Source organism: Ochotona curzoniae, unplaced genomic scaffold (genome assembly GCF_017591425.1).
Source record: "Ochotona curzoniae isolate NIBS_2020 unplaced genomic scaffold, NIBS_Ocur_1.0 contig_66, whole genome shotgun sequence".
Taxonomy (NCBI): Eukaryota; Metazoa; Chordata; class Mammalia; order Lagomorpha; family Ochotonidae; genus Ochotona; species Ochotona curzoniae.
This window is the reverse complement of record NW_024466512.1, coordinates 26,249,373-26,266,729: the sequence shown is the minus strand read 5'-3', so window position 1 is coordinate 26,266,729 and position 17,357 is coordinate 26,249,373. Positions and strand designations below refer to the sequence as shown.

General features: G+C 46.5%; 1 protein-coding gene across 1 annotated transcript in view; it reads right to left on the bottom strand.

The window, feature by feature from the left end:
- Positions 1-17,357, bottom strand: part of SORBS1 (sorbin and SH3 domain containing 1) — a 224,912-nt gene that overhangs the window by 57,929 nt on the left and 149,626 nt on the right. The window contains exons 10-14 of the mRNA XM_040992413.1: positions 16,388-16,560; positions 14,839-14,902; positions 3,430-3,477; positions 3,177-3,306; positions 1,590-1,704 (exon numbers count right to left, since the gene is read on the bottom strand). Coding sequence (XP_040848347.1) covers positions 1,590-1,704; positions 3,177-3,306; positions 3,430-3,477; positions 14,839-14,902; positions 16,388-16,560 — 530 coding nt within the window. The remainder of the gene's footprint in view (positions 1-1,589; positions 1,705-3,176; positions 3,307-3,429; positions 3,478-14,838; positions 14,903-16,387; positions 16,561-17,357) is intronic.

Sequence of the window (17,357 nt, the reverse complement as noted above, 5' to 3'; positions counted from 1 at the left end):
TGGAAGAGCACTGTGTGCACCCAGAGTGTGCAGTCACCCCTCGGCCATCCCAGGAGAGCCTTTGCAGGCAAGTTGTGTTCCTTTCCAGGGTTGTAAAAATGACATAAACAACCCCAAAAACTATGATACAGGAAGTCCTTGTATCCATGGCTATGATTCCAAGCTCTGGATACTGCTGCTTCAACTACCAGGAACCCAAGGAAGGGACTAGACACAAAGAACTCAAAATCCAGAGGTGCATAGGAATGGTGACATTGTCAAACAAAACAAAACCTTAAGGACCCACGAGTCCCTCAAATCGCCTCCACACGTTCCTACAGGACAGTGACAGTGGGTCCTAGGCCACTACTGAAGGATTAGGAAACACCTGGACAGCAGCAGCACTTTCCAGGAACTCCTGGGGGCGGGCTGCCTGGCACCTTCTCCCAGGCAGAGAACCTCCTGTGAAGGAAGAGGGCAGAGACAAAACCCTCTGCTCCTCCCCGCTGCTGCCTCGGCTTAAAATAACTGCTGTGCAAAGTGAATACGGAAGAATGGCAGAGCTGAAAGCAGTTCTGCAAGCCGCTGACCTTCTTTCCCAATTAAACTCACTATTTGCTCGGTGCTTTTAATGATGTCCCATTTTTATTTTAGTAAAAGTCAAATCGATTATTCCTGGAAACCAGGCAGCACAGAAGAGGCGCGGGGGTGGGGGGAGGGGTGGGGGGGATTTGCACCTGCACCTTGGGGTGGGGGGCGGTGTGTGTGCTAACAATGTTCTGATAAAAGCCAGTCCCCCACACAATAACCTCATCTTGCCCCATCACGGCTGGAGGCCTGTGGCATTCACAGAGCTTGGCGTCATCACCACCTGAATTGTGAACCAGCTCTTTCTAAGGAAGGGTAAACAATGGGAAGGGTGATGGGCAGATAGGAGACTAGCCGGTTTGCAAGGCTTCTTCCCGTGTCACAGCAGAGGGTTGCTTTTCCAGGAAGCTCTGCTGTGCTCACACAAGCTGCTTTCCCCACTCACAATCGTTTGGAGATGGGAACTTGCACAGAGAGCCATAGACCAGACTGAATAGCAAATGAGTCCTCAACACAGCATTTGTCAAAAATGGAAGATCAAAAAGACATATGCTACTAGCCTGGGGCTTTCTTCCCCCGAGTCCTGACATCCTATTCATTATTTTGTTTTTCATGATGTACTAGCAACTTCTAAAAAATATATGCTCATTCAAACAAGAGTCACTAAAAAAACTGACGTTAGTTTAATTAGGGATAAGCCTGATAAATTAATGGTTAGACACCCAAAGGAAACCAGCAGAAAATCAACCTTTTTTAGCAAAAAGATTAAAATTAGTCAAATCATGCACAAAGGAGCAACAAAGCCACAATTAGAGGATTTTTAACAAGCAAACTCTCAAGGACTTATTGTATGAATACCTGCAAAAATGAAACAGAAGTAAATACATATCATTTTTTCCTCATTGTCTTCTAAACAAAGCAAGCCTATCCCAGCAGGCAAAGCACATACTCCTATGGTACAATGCACCGAGATTTCAGAACATGGGCAGAATGAGACAAAAGAACTTCAGTATGCACATTACCATCTTTTCGTTGCTCAGAACGGAAGACCGGCCCGGCTGATACTCATAAATGCTTTTGGGCTCTGCACGGTATTTTCTCGTATCCACTTTCTTATCTGGAGGCTCCCAGTCGTTTCTGTAGCAAGAAAATCCTATTAGAGCAGTTTTCATGAGAATTGGCATCAGCTGCTGACACGGTCTGACTTGGGTTGGCTGTAGTCTAATCAAGCAATTTTTATATCCAAAGCATAAAATCAATCAGGGTGAGCAACATAACTGCACAAGTTTTGCCTCTGCAAAACAACCAGTTAAATGTCTGTGCTTGCCTCATGAGGGGGCTGAGGAATCCTCTGTTCAAAAACCAAATCCAGGGAGCAGAAAGAGAAACAGGGAGGGAGCAAGCAGCAGCAAGCTCGCTCCGGAAAAATCTTTCACCTTGTTCTGCTGTCATGAATTTGTCACTCCCTCAACATGCCTGCGCTTCCCACTCACATGGCGAGAGGATACCTGGAGGTCCCGGTTCAGTCTCTGCCATGTTACCTGCCACTCACCATGTACTCTTAGCTAGACACGTGACCTCTGGGCTCCTCAGTTTCTCCAGGTGAAAAATGAGAGTTGTTGCGAGGACCAAATGAGACAGTGCAAGTAAGTCACTGAGCAGGGCTGCAGGCCCTTCTGTCACTCAGGAAAGATCAGCAACTAGCACGCCTGGGTTCTCTGTGATGGCCGTTAGAGCCACCCCATCCATGAGCCACCCACCTCGGCCTGCACGGCCCGGGCACTTCTGGCTTGCAGTGGTATTTCCCAGGATACGTGAACCCTTGTAAAGTGTTTGCAAATTTTCAGGCATGTGCATCCCGGCACTCTGCAACGTGACTGTATTTACTTTTTTATGCAAACCTGAAAACTTCTTGAAGTCAGGGACAATGATTTATATTTATATGCTTATATCTGGTTCAATGTGCAGAGAATGTACATTGTAGGTGTTCGATGAATGCATTTCCTTGGTCTTTTTAAAATAGCCAGTTACTTCTCTATAAAGAAGGAAATTGTGGAAGTGTGAAACCAGGAGTGTATTTAAAGGAAACATAATGATATCATTGGGCTCAGAGCCCTAGGCAATTTGAGATGTGGCAGAAACTGGGGGCTGAAGGGGCATGGACACTTATTCGAATGACATGAGAAAGTTGTGCCACAGGGCATTTTGAGAGTCAAGAACACAATAAAAGAAAATCACGTTGCTCCAGGCAGGCATGAAAAGATGACCAATGTCATCAATAGAACAAGCCCACAGCTTACAGTATCTATCACTGTGAACACAGAGTTAGTGTAAGCAAAGAACTTGAAAACATTTCTCTAATGACAATGCAAATAGCGTTTCTACTCATCAGCAGCACTAATTAAACCAACTATATACCATGAATGCTATGTGTATTAACTCATCCATCCCTGACATGCTATTAAGGAGTTATGCCATCTCTCTCTCCATTTCATAGACGAGCATCATTGAAACTCAGAAGGGATAAATCACCGCTGGTGGGATTCAAGCTGCACGTTTTTAGGACAGGAGGCTGGCAGGCCTTGGTCCAAGGACAAGGGAGCACTTACCTTTCTGGGCTTGACTTCAGCGAGGAAGAACGGGCTGGGAGGGGCAGTGTGGCCGACCTCTTAACTACCTTCTCACTGTCAATGTAGCTCATCTCGCTTTTTGAGCGAGGCACAGAAAGGGAAGACTTTGCTGGAGAGAGATAGTGTGTACCGCAGACTTTTAAAATCCATGAAACCCAACAGCAGGAAGGCGTCTTCCCTCACCCATCACCCTCCTTCCTCCCCTGCACCCAGGGAATGCAATGGTACTTACTATCTTCAGAAAAGGAGTACCGGGGAGAGTACAGATCTGAATCATCATCTGGTGGACAAAACAAGACGACGTCAGGGACAGCTGACCAAGAGCAGCGAGCTGGGCGGGGTATCCCCGCTTGCCCTTTCCACACCATGTCCAGCCACACCCAGGAGCCCAGTGCAGGAGAAGAATCAAGCGCAGGAAGCTACACCACGCCAGACCACAGCTGAGAGCAGTGAGCTTCACAGAGTACATCAACCCCATAAGACCTGTGGTCCAGACAAGGACCTTCCTGACTGTTCCCTAATACCAAGACAGGCACAGGGAACAAGAGCCAAAGGTTCTCCCCTGGCCACAGGAATCCCCATAGCCAAAACTGTCACATGGGCAGGGCGCTGAGGCCACTGCCCCCTGCTGCTGCCCTGCTCAGGGTCTCTTGTCCAGCCCTGGGGAGGGGCTCTCCAGGCATGGGGGGGGGTGAGGTTCCCAGCTCCCCACCTCTGCCACCTCTCCACACACCATCATTAACACAGGGCCTGCAGCTGATAAACAAGAGGAGGGCTAACCCTGCAGTTTCCTCTTGGACATGGCACAGCCATGGCAGCCGTGGCTCTGTGGAAGACCCTGCAGAGCCACTAACTGTCTTAGCTGTGTAACTCAGGAACAGAGCAGACTCACAACAAGTGTGTGTGCCATGCAGGGGCACTCCCAGGGGCCCCTGGGTCAGGAGAACATTGTGGACTCCAAAACTTGCAGAACCGAGACCAAGAACCAAGCCCCTCGTGAAGGTGGCTCTGTTCTTCCAACTACAGTTTAGAGTCCAGGCACACTTCGGGGAACAGCTTTTTAAACAAGGATTGTCCCCTGCTACATCAGTGATGGTCCTTCCAAAGCATTAGTCCAAAAAGCCTGAGAGTTCTTGCTTTCTGTATCTTGCTGATCCAGATTCAGATCCACATTTACAGAAGGAGGACACAATTCCTTCCCTTAAAATCCTACCATGAGCCAGATCCATAAGCTAATCCACAAAGACAACTTAGAGAACCCAAATGTGCTCTGTTAATCACTACATGCTAATCAAATCCTTGTTTCTGGGCAAATCAAGTTTCAGAGTAAAAAAGGCCAGCTTAGTTCATGAACTATAAAGAAAATTAGTATGGTTGTTACTCAAAGTCCTACTTAAAGATAACTTATTTGTCATCCCTGCTTGACCCTTCTGCATGTCCCATTCTACATATTCCCAAGGTCCAAATAAAGTAGAGGCATCAGGTACCAAATTACCTTTCCTCCTCCCACCTCTCCCTCCTTCCTCCTTCAGGACAAAAATTAACCAACATCAAAGGTTGAACAAAGCCTAAGGTTCTTCCTACTAAGACAGTGAAAACGTCCACTATTGTAAACTGAATGTGTAAGAGACTGTTGCTGACTTCCAAAAACAGAGTAGGAGAAAGGAGATAAAATTGAATCCAGAAATATATTGTCTTAGAATTCTGTGTCACTGATTTAATTAAAAAAATAACATGTAATAATTATACTAAGAAATGTCATAAAGAACTAAAACTGATTAGGAAAACAAAAACTGCTGCCTGTTTCAAATGAAAAGTTAGCTTATCCAGAACTCAATATATGTATAGCTTAGAATTCATTCTGGTGTTTTAGCTTAAAATCCTGTGCTTCTCTGAGTCATGGAAGGTGGCAGTCCTTGAGCAGATGAGGAGGTGAAGGTTAATTTAGAATTATTACTAAAGATTCATGCAGTGAGAATAAGGCCATAGGGAGAAGCAGAGTGTACAGAATGAGTACGTTTTTTTTTAAGCCTCAGCTGTTTAAGAAATGTTTCTCCCTAGGGCTTTCTGATATGGAATTCTAGAAGATTCCGTGGAATAAAATAATAAAGAGTTCTCACAAGATGGGGAAATAAATAGCTGTGCATGGGGAATTGATCAATGGCTTTACTTGGAAGAGCAGAAAAAGCAAGAGGACAGCTGTGTGAAGGAGGCCACAGGGCAGGCTGAGTGGTTGGATGCTTCAACAGGCTCCCTTCAGCCCTGGAGCAGGTGAAAAAGGTTACCCCCAGGGACACAGGGATGGGCATCCCACTTCTCCCCCTGTATTCTAGGGGGCTGATGTGTGCATTCCCTGCTGCCTGCTGCAGAGAGCAAACCACATCTGCAACTTCCAGGGGATGGATCATCTGTCCTTTTCCTTGTTAGATGCTTGCCTTGGAAATGCAAGGTTAGGGAAATTTTTCTTCCACATAGAATATGAAAAGTAACTCTAATTTCCATTATTAAGGACCTAGTGATAGTTGGTGATTTACTAATATCCCACCCACACCTTGCAAGAATCCCAGGAAGAAGTGAACATTTTACAGAAAAGAGAACTGAGGCACAGCGAGCGAGACACTGGGAATAGATTTCGAGTCCTTCCAGCTTCCTAAGGCACCTCCTAGATCCTAGACTAGAAAGGGAATGGCTGTTTGGTTCTTTCACCCAGTCTGCTGTGCCCAGTGCTGGGAAAGGTGAAAGATTTGGCTATTCAGTTCCCGTTTTTATTACAGAAAAGGCAGCAAGAGGCGTTGTTCTGAAACTCAAGTCCTGAATTGAACTGCTGGCCAGGCCAACTCATACATAGCTTCTGCTCTAATTTTCCCCATCTCCCTGCCCTGGGGGATGCTTAGGAAAGTTGTTCAAATTACCCCACTGCTCGTAGCTTTTCTGTCTCCTTCTGGTCTCTAGGGACAATGCACAAGGCTGAGTTAACTTGCTCCATCCTCCACCTGCTTTTCACAATGTTCTCCCAGCAAAGTCAAAACCATACTGAGAAAGAGAGGCAGGCAGCAGAAATGCCTGGAATGGGAAAACTGGGTGGGAGGCACAGACGGATCAAATGCAATGAGAGTGGGTCTGTGTAACCACAGGAAAGGCACACTAAATGCAGTGTTTCTCAGGCTGTCCGTGAACTAGCACCTGACCCCTGCTTTCCCTATCACGCCAAGGGCTCTTGACAACAATGCCACAGTGGAGTCTGCTGAGCTGGGATCTTGTGATCGCTGCTCATGACCGTGGCCCTTGGTGTACCAAGCAGCAGACATGGAAGCTTGGCAGCACTCTCAGCATATCTTGGACTGGTGATTCTGGGAAGCTCTGATACTAAGCAGAATTCACCCGGGATGAACTGAACTTACTTTAGGGACCCAGAGGACCCTGCTGGCCACTGTTGTTTACACCAGCAACTCCCCTGGGACCTTGGGGAGACAGCCACCTTCCTACAACTGCCAGGAGCCACAGGGACTTCCAATGCGTGCCTAAATGACTTTTTCTTTAAGGATTTTTAAAGAATTTTTTAAAATCTTGGGCCTGGTACGATAGCATAGTAGTTAAAGTCCTCACCTTGAGTGCACCAGGATCCCATATGGGCACCAGTTCTAATCCAGGCGGCCCTGCTTCCCATCCAGCTCCCTGCCTGTGGCCTGGGAATGCAGTCGAGGACGGCCCAAAGCTTTGAGACCTGCTCCAATGTGGGAGCCCTGGAGAAAGCTCCAGGCTCCTGGCTTCAGATTGACTTGGCTCCAGCCATTGCGGCCACTTGGGGAGTGAAGCATCGGACGAAGATTTCCTCTCTGTTTCTCCTCCTCTCTGTATATTCCAATAAAAATGAATATAAATCTCAAAAAAAAAAAGAATTTTAAAAAATCTTAAAACTAACCAGAAGTATTGGTTAGAAACTGTTGCTTTATAATATCAGGTAACAAATCAAAATGGGATGAGGGGCAGAAAGCAGCGTTTTCATAACCACCTCTCACTATCTACTGCATATCAATGCTAAGCATTTCTTTGACTTTGATACTGAATCTTTCCAACATTAATGGCTCATTTTAAACATACTTTCCCCACAGCTCAACATAATTCCTTCTTGGATTTTACCCAAAATACACTTAAGAGGAAGAAGAATTTAAAGGCAGCAATAGGTGCACACACACACAAGCAGAAGTAGTTAAAGACAAGTAGAGAGGTAGTGCAATGACTCGACTGGCTAATCCTCCACCGTGTAGTGCCAGCATTCCATATGGGTGCTGGTTCATGTCCCTGCTGCTCCACTTTCCATCCAGCTCTCTGCTAATTGCCTGGGAAAGCAGTGGAGGATGGCTCAAAGCCTTCAGACCTTATACCAATGTTGCAGACTCAGAAGCAGCTCTGGCTCCTGGCTTCAGATCAGCTCAGCTCTGGCTGTTGTGACTATTTAGGGAGTGAACTAGCAAGAGGCAAGATTCTTCTTTCTCCTTCTCTTTGTAAATCTACCTTACAATAATAAATAGACACCAATATAGATTGTGGTGGAGACTGGGTGGGATGGGCAATGAAAAAGCAAGCAAAGGGAGCAAGGAAACCAGCAAGTGTAGTGAGTGCGGGCAAAATTATTACGCCCTCTGTGACAGCTAAGTTTTAAGAGATTAAAAACGAGTCAGGACAGAATGTGAAACTGCTGAAGACATAGCAACAAATGAAGCGACAAAAGCAAGTCTGGGAAGACCAGAGGGCTGGACAAAGACTCACCGTCCTCATTCCCTGTCAGCTTCCCAGGGCCATCAAGCAGAAGAGGGGTGACAGCTATGCTTCTGAGCTGCCCAGCAGGCTGGCCAACATTTGCACACTTGATAGGCGGAGACCTGCCAGGCAGCTCTTGCAAGGAGAGCAAAGGTGGAAGCTGTGAGCAGTTCAGCCCCTCCTCTGGGCAGCACCAGCTGGACTCTGGGGCAGGAGGCACAGATCCTAGCCCAATACCTTCAGAACACTGTGGCCTGCTTAATTTAAGCAAAATACAGCTATTCTTAGAAACCCTGCAAGGCTGGTAAGGAAGTATTTTAACTCATCTGCAGGCTTGCCTGAGAAAATGTGCCTCCTGAAATTCTTGCCTTTGTGCCCATCTCCTTTAGGAATGAGAAGAAATCACAATGAGGCAGACCACACGCCACAAAACTCATGGAGATCTCACCTACAGGTGGTGTTTGGAATCACAGCACCAGGAGGTAACTGCCGTCTGCCCTCAATGTGGGAGAAACATCCAAGAGCAACACAAAAGCTGCTTCCTGGAACCTCCCTTTTAGCAATGGCCAACAGGCCTGCACCAGCTATAGACAACCAAGTAGCACATGGCTCACTTGGTTCTGCTGCAGATTGAGAGCCATCATTGTCAAACAGCTTCTACTTTTTACAACAGCAAACAGACCCAGTAAGCTAACATCACTTGAGTATGATCAGAAGGGAAAGGCATTTCTCTTGAATCTGGATTCCGCACTCTAATTCAAATTTCCAAGGCTGCATCTGGGTAAGTATCTTTGCCCCTTTGCGGATGAGGGTGGGGGCTGGGGGCAGTGTGGTGCTCTTTCATTACAGTGATTCTCAACCATGGCTATGGGTCTCAACCACAGTGATCTCTCCAAAACATCATCCTGGGAGGAACTGGTCCAGCAGACTAAGGCAGGGCTGTCACAGGGAAAGTTGGGTGGACATGAAAGACCTTGATGAGAAAAGGACAGGCAAGAACATGAAGGTATTAAAAGACAAAGTACTCGGCCGAGCAGTGCAGCAGGGTAAGGAAAAGTCCACGTCTGGTGGCCCCACACACCAGTGTGCATCCTGGCTGTGCCACCTACCGTGTGGTCTTAGCACACACTATCCAACCTCTTTGAGCCTTCTAGTCCTCACTGATGAAATGAAGGCTTACTTCATGAAATTGCTAGAAGGACAAAAATGAGATAAAAATAGCCATGCATTCAATGGAAAGGCCTGTATCTGGGAAAGGCCAACTCATGGCAGACATACAGCTGCCTGGTGGTGGTGGTGATGCTGGTATTTTCCACAGGACTGTGGAGTTGTCTGGTGCTGACTGCGAGCTGTAAGGTGCTGGACATACTGCTGCTTCTTAAAGCAGGAGGGTGGGGAAGACATTTCTCCATAGCTGGTCCTCTCACTCCTACTTCATAAAACTACCTACCAGTGCATGTCACATCTCTTTCCTACCACCAAAAGTGGTTGCAAAGCTTGTAAAACCACTAGTGGAGATCTCTCATTGGAATTTACAGAGGTTTGGTTGTTTTCAAAAGCACATTTTAAGCCTTAACAATTATGACCTGATCACTTTAGGCATATTTATCTTCTAAAACTCTGGCCAGAAGGTTACTTTTTTCACTGTAGCTGGGGGAGAAAAAGAAAGTTGTTGTGCCAAGATAAGCCAAATCTCCCCAAGTCCCTTATTACTAAGTGGAGCCAGCCTTGAGATATCTGGGAATGGTTGTTTTTTTACCCTTTGTAAGCCACTAGGATTTAGACAGAGGCAGGAGCCCTTAGGCAAGGCTTTGATTGGTTCACTACAAATAATTCTATTTTCAAATTTTTGAATGAAAATGAAATAGCAGTAGCAACAAAAATCTCCTCCCCAGGAAGCAGCCACTGGAATGAGAGCTCAGTGTCTCAGCAAAGCTATTTCCTAACTAACACGCATTAAAATCTAGGGGCAGAGCTTCCAGTGAGCACGGATGGGTCTTCGCCTGTGCCTAGAGCCGAGCAGCACCACGGACAGGGCTGCTGAAGGCCTGCTGGCGTGCAGACATCAGAACCACAAACCACCGTCTGGAAGTGCAAAGAATCTCACTCACTCACAAAATAAACAAGAGCTTTAAAATGATCCAGCTCAAATTCTAGCTCAAACATTTTCCCCATTTGTGAAAAAAGCTGACCTAACAGAATACATCAATGATTCATGCTTGCCTGTGTCACCCAGGCAGGGGTGGGGGCCAGAGATGAAACTAATTCTATTTTTAAAAGCTCTCTAGGGAAGACAACTTCTTAGAAACTTGTGTTAAAGTTGAATCATCGTGGTGATTATTATTCTTTTTTTATTCATTAAGACCATTTCTTCCTTCTTTGGTCTTTCAAAATGAAAAAGAGTAAGGTCTATTTTTACATCATATGTGACAAGTGGTCCTATCATCCCTTACTCTCACCCCTGCTGTGCCAGACCGGATGTGCAATAGCAGAGTTCAGTGTCACCCAGGTTGCCAGGTGTGGTGGCCTGATGACACAGGGCTCCAACTGTGAGGCCGTGAAATCCTGTCTTCAGACCAGCAGCTGGGCTGACCACAGGTGCTGCTGGTGACGGGTCTAAGGCAATCTTCCTGTCATACGGGAGACACTGCTCCTCTCCACAGGACTTCTCCAAGTTGGCCTTTGCTTGTCTAAGTCCATGAGCAGCTATGCCTTCACTGTGCTTTGCCCTTGTCCACTGATCCTGGAAGGCAACCCTCTGTTACAAGTGACTTGGGTCCAAAAGTCCAAATAAAGCACACACCAAAAACCCAAATTACTCAAACTTACCCTGAAAAAAACTTCACCCTCACCCAGTTCAGGCATCTCTCCAGCAGTGCTTTCAGTAAAATCTGTGTCCCAAGACCAAAAGCCCAAGTTATCTACAGCAGACAGATTTGTTGACACTGAAGCCATTGAAAAGAATCAAGTCACCAGAATTTTAGTTCCATGTGTGGGTTTGCTTGGTAGATTCTTCTTTTCACTCAAATAGGACCCGGGCATGAAACATGTGCAAACCACTGACTAAGACACATGGCACACACCAAAAGTGACAGACTATTACATGTCAACTAATACGGTGTCTAAAGCATTCAAATTATCACCTCATGGGTGGTGAATGATCTGTAAGAGCTTGATGGGGCAGGTGTTTAACACCAGTTGCAAAGATGCTGGTTAGGACACCTCTGTCCCATATCAGAATGCCTGGGTTCAAGTCTTGGATCTGTTCCCAATTCCATTTTCCAGCTAACAGCTCAAGTAGTTAGAATCCTGCCACCCACTGGGAAGACCTAAGATGAGTTCTTGGCTTCTAGGTTCAGCCTAACCATTACAGGTATTTTAGGAGTGAACCAATGGGTAGGATTCTGTGTCTGTCTGTCTCTCTTCCCTCCCTGCCTCTATCATTTTTCCTTTTCCTTCTCAAACAAATAATTCTTTAAAAGGAAGTTTGGTGAATGAGGATGAGAAAGGTTGTATTATATGGCTTACTGAGCTTATCAGGGCAGAGAAGCACCAACATGGCCACACTGGCAAATATTTTTAAACAGAATCCTGGTTTCAAATTCCCAAGCCTTACTGTCCTTAGCGACACTCCCCAGCTGTTGCTGAGGACCTAGTGCATCCCAGCAGGGTCTTTGGGTAGATGCTCTCACGATTGCCACACCCTAGGCACAGCAAGCCGAAGTGGCCTTGTCTAACTTTCCACCAAATACAGATGTCTGGAGACAGGCCATGTCTCACTCACGTCTAAAGACAGTGCACGGAGCACAGCAAGGGCTCCCTACACTGCTGGGTGAAGGGAGTTCAGAGCCTTCAACATCGTACCCCGGAGGAACGTTCAACAAAATGTCTTCCTCCACACTTCTTCCCTCTTTTCTGGGTCACTCATTCAAAGATCAGACAATCTCAGCTACAAAGAGATTTCTCAGACTGCCCTTGAGTCACCTTTTACAAGTTTATTTGACACCTACACCTTTTGTCCCAGAAAAGGCTATCTCTCAGATATAGATGTGCCTTTTCTCCCCCAGAAGATACAAGTTCCTATAAATTTCTTTGATAAAGTACTTCCCAGCTTGGCCAAAACCCTTTCTCTCGAGGGTAAGTTAATCTCCTACCAGGACTAATTCTTATCCCTGGTGTCCTCGCAGAGACACTCTTCCAGAGATACTTTGAGGGCCCACGACAAGAGGGGCTTGGTGTGAAGTCAGCTGCACCCTTATAGATCCTGGTAGGTCCATGTCCCTCCAGCCCACACAGTGACTCAGCCTTCCCAAGTCACGGCTCAGACACCAACAGTGTGTGGCTCCACCTCTCCTCCCCCATTGGACACCAGGTCCTGGGTAGTTTGGCACAGGCAAGTCCCCAAGTCCCCAAGCATTATAACTAAACTACACTGACTCCCCTCATCAATTATGTACATCCTATGGGCACAGGACCAAGATACCACATGGTAGACATTGCTCATACTCCCAGCGAGGAAACACCACCGCAAAACATAAGGTCAGAGGGAAGCAAATGAATAGGAGACAGCCCTTCGGCACCAGGAAAAGAAAACCAGGTGAAAAGGAGAGCAGAGCACTGGTACAGAGGGAGGCACACGATGTCCCCTGAATTACCTTCAGACTTAGGACTAGGAGTAGATGCAGGAAACTGGTAGGTAGGAGTGTAAGGATTGTCCTCTGCAGCAGAGAAAAGCAGTGGGTTTTGAATCTATCCACCGTGAAGTGGAGGAGCTGACAAGTCCCCAGCTGACTCTTTCGAATGACTGATTACCATTTTTAATGTTATTAAAACACAATGGCATCACACTTAAAAAACAGATTAATGAGTTAGAAAGGACTTAGTCATTTTAATACAGCACATCATGCAAATGAATGAAATAAAATTTCCACCAACCAAAAATGACTATGAGAACAAACTCTAGAAGCCAAAACCTTATGCCGATAATGGAACTAAAGGAACTACTTTAAAGCTAAGGCAACAGATACGCTGTCTAAGTTGATGGTACCTTCAGAATTTTGCTGGCTTTCAGGAAGTTCAGGGAATTTGTACGTAGGGAAATAAGGGTTTTCTTCAGGTGTGTCTGGACAGAGGAGCAGGTTTTGGAGAGAGAATAGAGGAAGATACAAATGGAGAGAATGAACGAGTAGAAATGCAGACACAGTTCAGGCCCAGGCCCCTTGCTTATGGAACAAGACAAGCTGTGCTAGCGATATGTCAGAAATCCAAACTGCTTTAAGGAGAAAATCCAGTCCTTTTGCCTGAATTGCTGAGACACATCAGAAAGGATCACATCATTGTCTTCTGGGACAGAGAATTACATAGAAACAGGCTCCATGCGTAAGAGGCCTTTAGAACATGGCTTCAAGTTTTCACTTCTTGTTGGTTAAGAAGTACTAAGTATGATAATAAGTACTTTGTAATGAAAATACTAGACTAAAATGTTACACAAATGCTTGTAATTAGACATTAGAATCCAGGCAAACACATAGAGACTCAAGTCTGCAAATATCTCTGCCTCTCATTAGGGCAGCAGTTGGGTTTGGCACCTGTCGTTTGGGCTGAATTAATAACTACATACAAGTAGGCCAATGAAACTATGTCTTTGGCTAATATGCATGCACCCTGTGTATCCGCATTAGATTTGCACAAGGTAAAGTCACACATGGATGGAGGAAGTGACCAGTGGAATTGATCATATTCAATCACAGAGGTTTAGCACTTAGTAGGGCCGTTATGACTGAGCTCAGCCAGCTAACCCTAACAGATTTTACTCCTGATTCTTTCTGGTGCTCAGTATTTGGCATTTCTGAATCTACAGAGGGACACACCCAGATTCACTGTGAACCCAATGGGAGCTAATTAACAGTGTTGCGAGTGGGCATCCGCAGCTCAGTAGAGACACTGGACATCTGCGGCTTAGGTGGGAACCCTACCCAGAACACCTTCTCTTTGCCTTCATGTGTCAATCACATCAGGCAGCCAGACTGGATTTGGGCACAGGGAAGGACAGGATGCTCTGCCTGCAGGAAGAGTGGTACCCTTCCCACGGTGTGGCCACAGCCCTGCCTGCTGGCAGCCTGGCAGTGATGGGAGCTGATGGGGCCATGACCTGTGTGAGTGCTGACCTGTGGCTCTCCATGCTGGGTCACCTGCAGCTGGGCAAGTAAACCCCTAGTTTAGAAGCACTTGTCTTTCAGCTTGAGCAGGCTTTGGCGTGTCAGCTCTTGACTGACTCTCACGGCTGTCTGCCAAGGACTGGCTCCCAGACCAGATATTTTTCCTATCAGCCCAGCCTTACAGGTGCACTGTGGCTGCTACTTCATAAGGCCTCAGGGATTCCCATTTAGACCATGTGACATCCCTCAGAGGCAAGGAAGCAGGACAAACACAGCAGACTATGATGCTTGACCCAAAGTCCCACAAGGACTTAAGAGGCTGAAGCTAGGTGAGAGCACAGTTTCTTTAATGGCCAGTAGGTCAGCGTGCCCTCCATTCACTCCACCCACAAGGCAGTCACGGGCTGACACGGAGAAATGGACCTAACACTGGAAGCAGGTGGGAGTGGGAGCGGTTTGCATCCCAGGCAGATGGATACTGCACCACAGGCAGCAGCTTGCCAGGCTCAGCCCGCTGCATTCCTCATCTGGAAAGGAGGACTTGTGAGTAACCCTCAATTCCCAAACACAAGGCACGCAGCTGCTCTCAACATCCTCTGAAGGTATATGGCCAGTATCAGCAAACCAGTGCCTATAGGTTCTCCTAGCAAAATGAATCAGCCCCCACTTGCAACAGTCAGCACCTGGTCCACAGCACAGGTTTTACAAATGAAAATCAGTACCTCTGTTCAGTTTGTGGATCTGTTTAAACATGGTCTTGTACCAGTCTTTTGATCTCTCGGTGTTCTGGATAAAAACAAAAGCAAAGAGTAAAATACAATGGAAACCTTGGCCTGTTTTGCAACATTTCTGATTATTAAATCAAAATCAAATGGGGAAGTGGCAACATCCAACATCACAAGTGTTGCATTTACGTCTGTTTTAAAAAGACAAAATGTTTGGGGAAGAAAAGGCAGCCAGACTAGAAGATTCAGACCTGATTCAGTCCAGTGACGTTTGACCGAAAGAATGCCTGTTTTTGAAAATAGTGGAGGAAGATCCACCTCAGATGTGTCCATTCCTATTTTATAAAATTACACTTATGGAGAGAACCTTACTTTATATGTGACCTAGGCTGACCGAAGTAAAGCATTCTAGACTGTGAGAGATATATACCCATGCCATGCTGAGCCCCTGCCCACTCTGGCTCACTCTGTAGAAATAGGTCTAGGTGGAGCTGATGCTGTGACACAGTGAGTTATGCCTCTGCCTGTGACCCAGTATCCCATGTAAGTGCCAGTTTTATTCCCAGCTGCTCCACTTTTATTCCAGATCACTGCTAATGTGCCTGGGAGAATAATGAAGGATGGCCCAAGTGCTTGGGGTCCTGCACCCATGTGGGAGAATCCAGAAGAAGCTCCCAAGCTCCTGGCTCTGGCCCTGTCCAGCCCCAGCCATTGCGGCCATTTGGAGAGTAAACCAGCAGACAGAAGATGTCTCTCTCTTTGTTTGCCTCTCTCTGTAATTCGTTCAAATAAACAAACCTTTAAAAATTTATAAAAGGAATTCTCTTTCTGCATCATTACTTAGGACCACAGAACAGTTCTTTTGATGCAAAATCCACTGTTATTTCTATTGTCCTCTTCAGAGGGATGAAAAAACAGATTTTATTTGCAAGATGGAAGTTGTAGAACATACTGCAGCCCAGGATCTGGCAGATGCAGGGGATGACTTGAATTCACCCAACTCCCAGGTCAGAATTCACCCAACTCTCCAGCTTCCCTGGAGCTGCCCGAGACCTGCAGGTGGCGCCTGTGCAGCAGGAGAGAGCCAGAACACGGGTATCATGAGAACTGCTCCTCCATGGAGGCCGGCTGAATCCGTCCTGTGGCCCCCTTCCTGTCTCCTGCTCAGTCACTCCATCATGAGAGCCTTGAACAGGAACCCTGGCCCTTAGCCTCTCTAACCCCAGATCACGAATTTCTGAATTGGCTCCACAGAGCAATAATAAAGGAAGACTGGCTACAACATTCTCCCCTCCAAGGCTTACAGACCCAGGGCCACTCAGTAGTTCTGCTGTGGAGGAGTTTCTCTGATGCGGTTCCAGCCAGCCTTCTATTAATTTGCCCATGAGGCCTACTTCTCCGGAGACTTCTGAGCATCCTCCACCTGCTCTGGGGAAAGTGCTACCTGCAGCACAGCTCCTGGGGGCTCACAAGCACATGGGGTACACACTTGTCACAGCCTATTTAAGATGAGGTCTCACAAGGACTTGCAGGTCAATACTCATACCCGAAGTGGGATGCCCACTGCATCCATGGATGTGTCACTCAAGTCCTGTGCGCTCTGAACTGCCCGCCTGCCGCCATCCTTGGCCTTTGGCTCTGTGGCCCGGACAGGTGAGGTGGGTTTTTCCGGGGCTGGTGCCAAGGGCTGTTCTCCCACTCTTCTCTCCAAGACAGGATCTGGAAATGAAAAGCAATCACAGGCTGTGGCTCTCCTGGTAGCTCAAAAGCAATAAAAACCTTCCCAACAGTCCAACTAGGAGAAGCATACTAATTTTCAATCGCAACTAACCTTGCTTAGAGTAGGGATCAGCAAGCAAGGGCCCACAGGCTGGCCACTTGTCTTCGTTAAGTCACATCTCGCTGGAATTTAGCCATGCCATCTCTTTGACATGTTATCTTAGAATGACTGAGTGCTACCGTGACCAAGTTAAGCAGACCTGACAGTAGTCATTAGGTTTGCGCAGCTTAAAAAAGTGCTGTCTTCCCCTTTAAAAAATGTTCCAAGAGCATGACAGTGCCTTGCAGGAGAATACACCTTGTCTGAGTAGTTCCAACTGGTCTAGAAATTGAGAAAGCAAGTAGAAACACAAGAGGTGGCTAGCCAGCGCTTGGAAGTTCTTGCTTCATCTCATGCAGTCACTTCCCTTCACCTCAGTCTCCTCACACAAAAATGGAAATAATATTCCCATTGGCAAGCACACAGAAATGCTACGAGAGGACTTATGAAGATACCCTCAGCAAAGTACTCAGAAAACTGTGCCTTGCTAAGTGCACATTCAATATTATTTAACTTGGTTCAAGATTAGAAGTTACAGAGAACTAATAAACACAAAAGTGTGAGCTACAGCTTAGAAAACTACTTAACATCATCCAAGTTACATCATTTACATATGGGATAGGCATTTACCCAGCACCTGCCAGACACTATGCATCAGCTCCTGTCCGCCCTGTGGGTATGTATGAAGATGAACTTC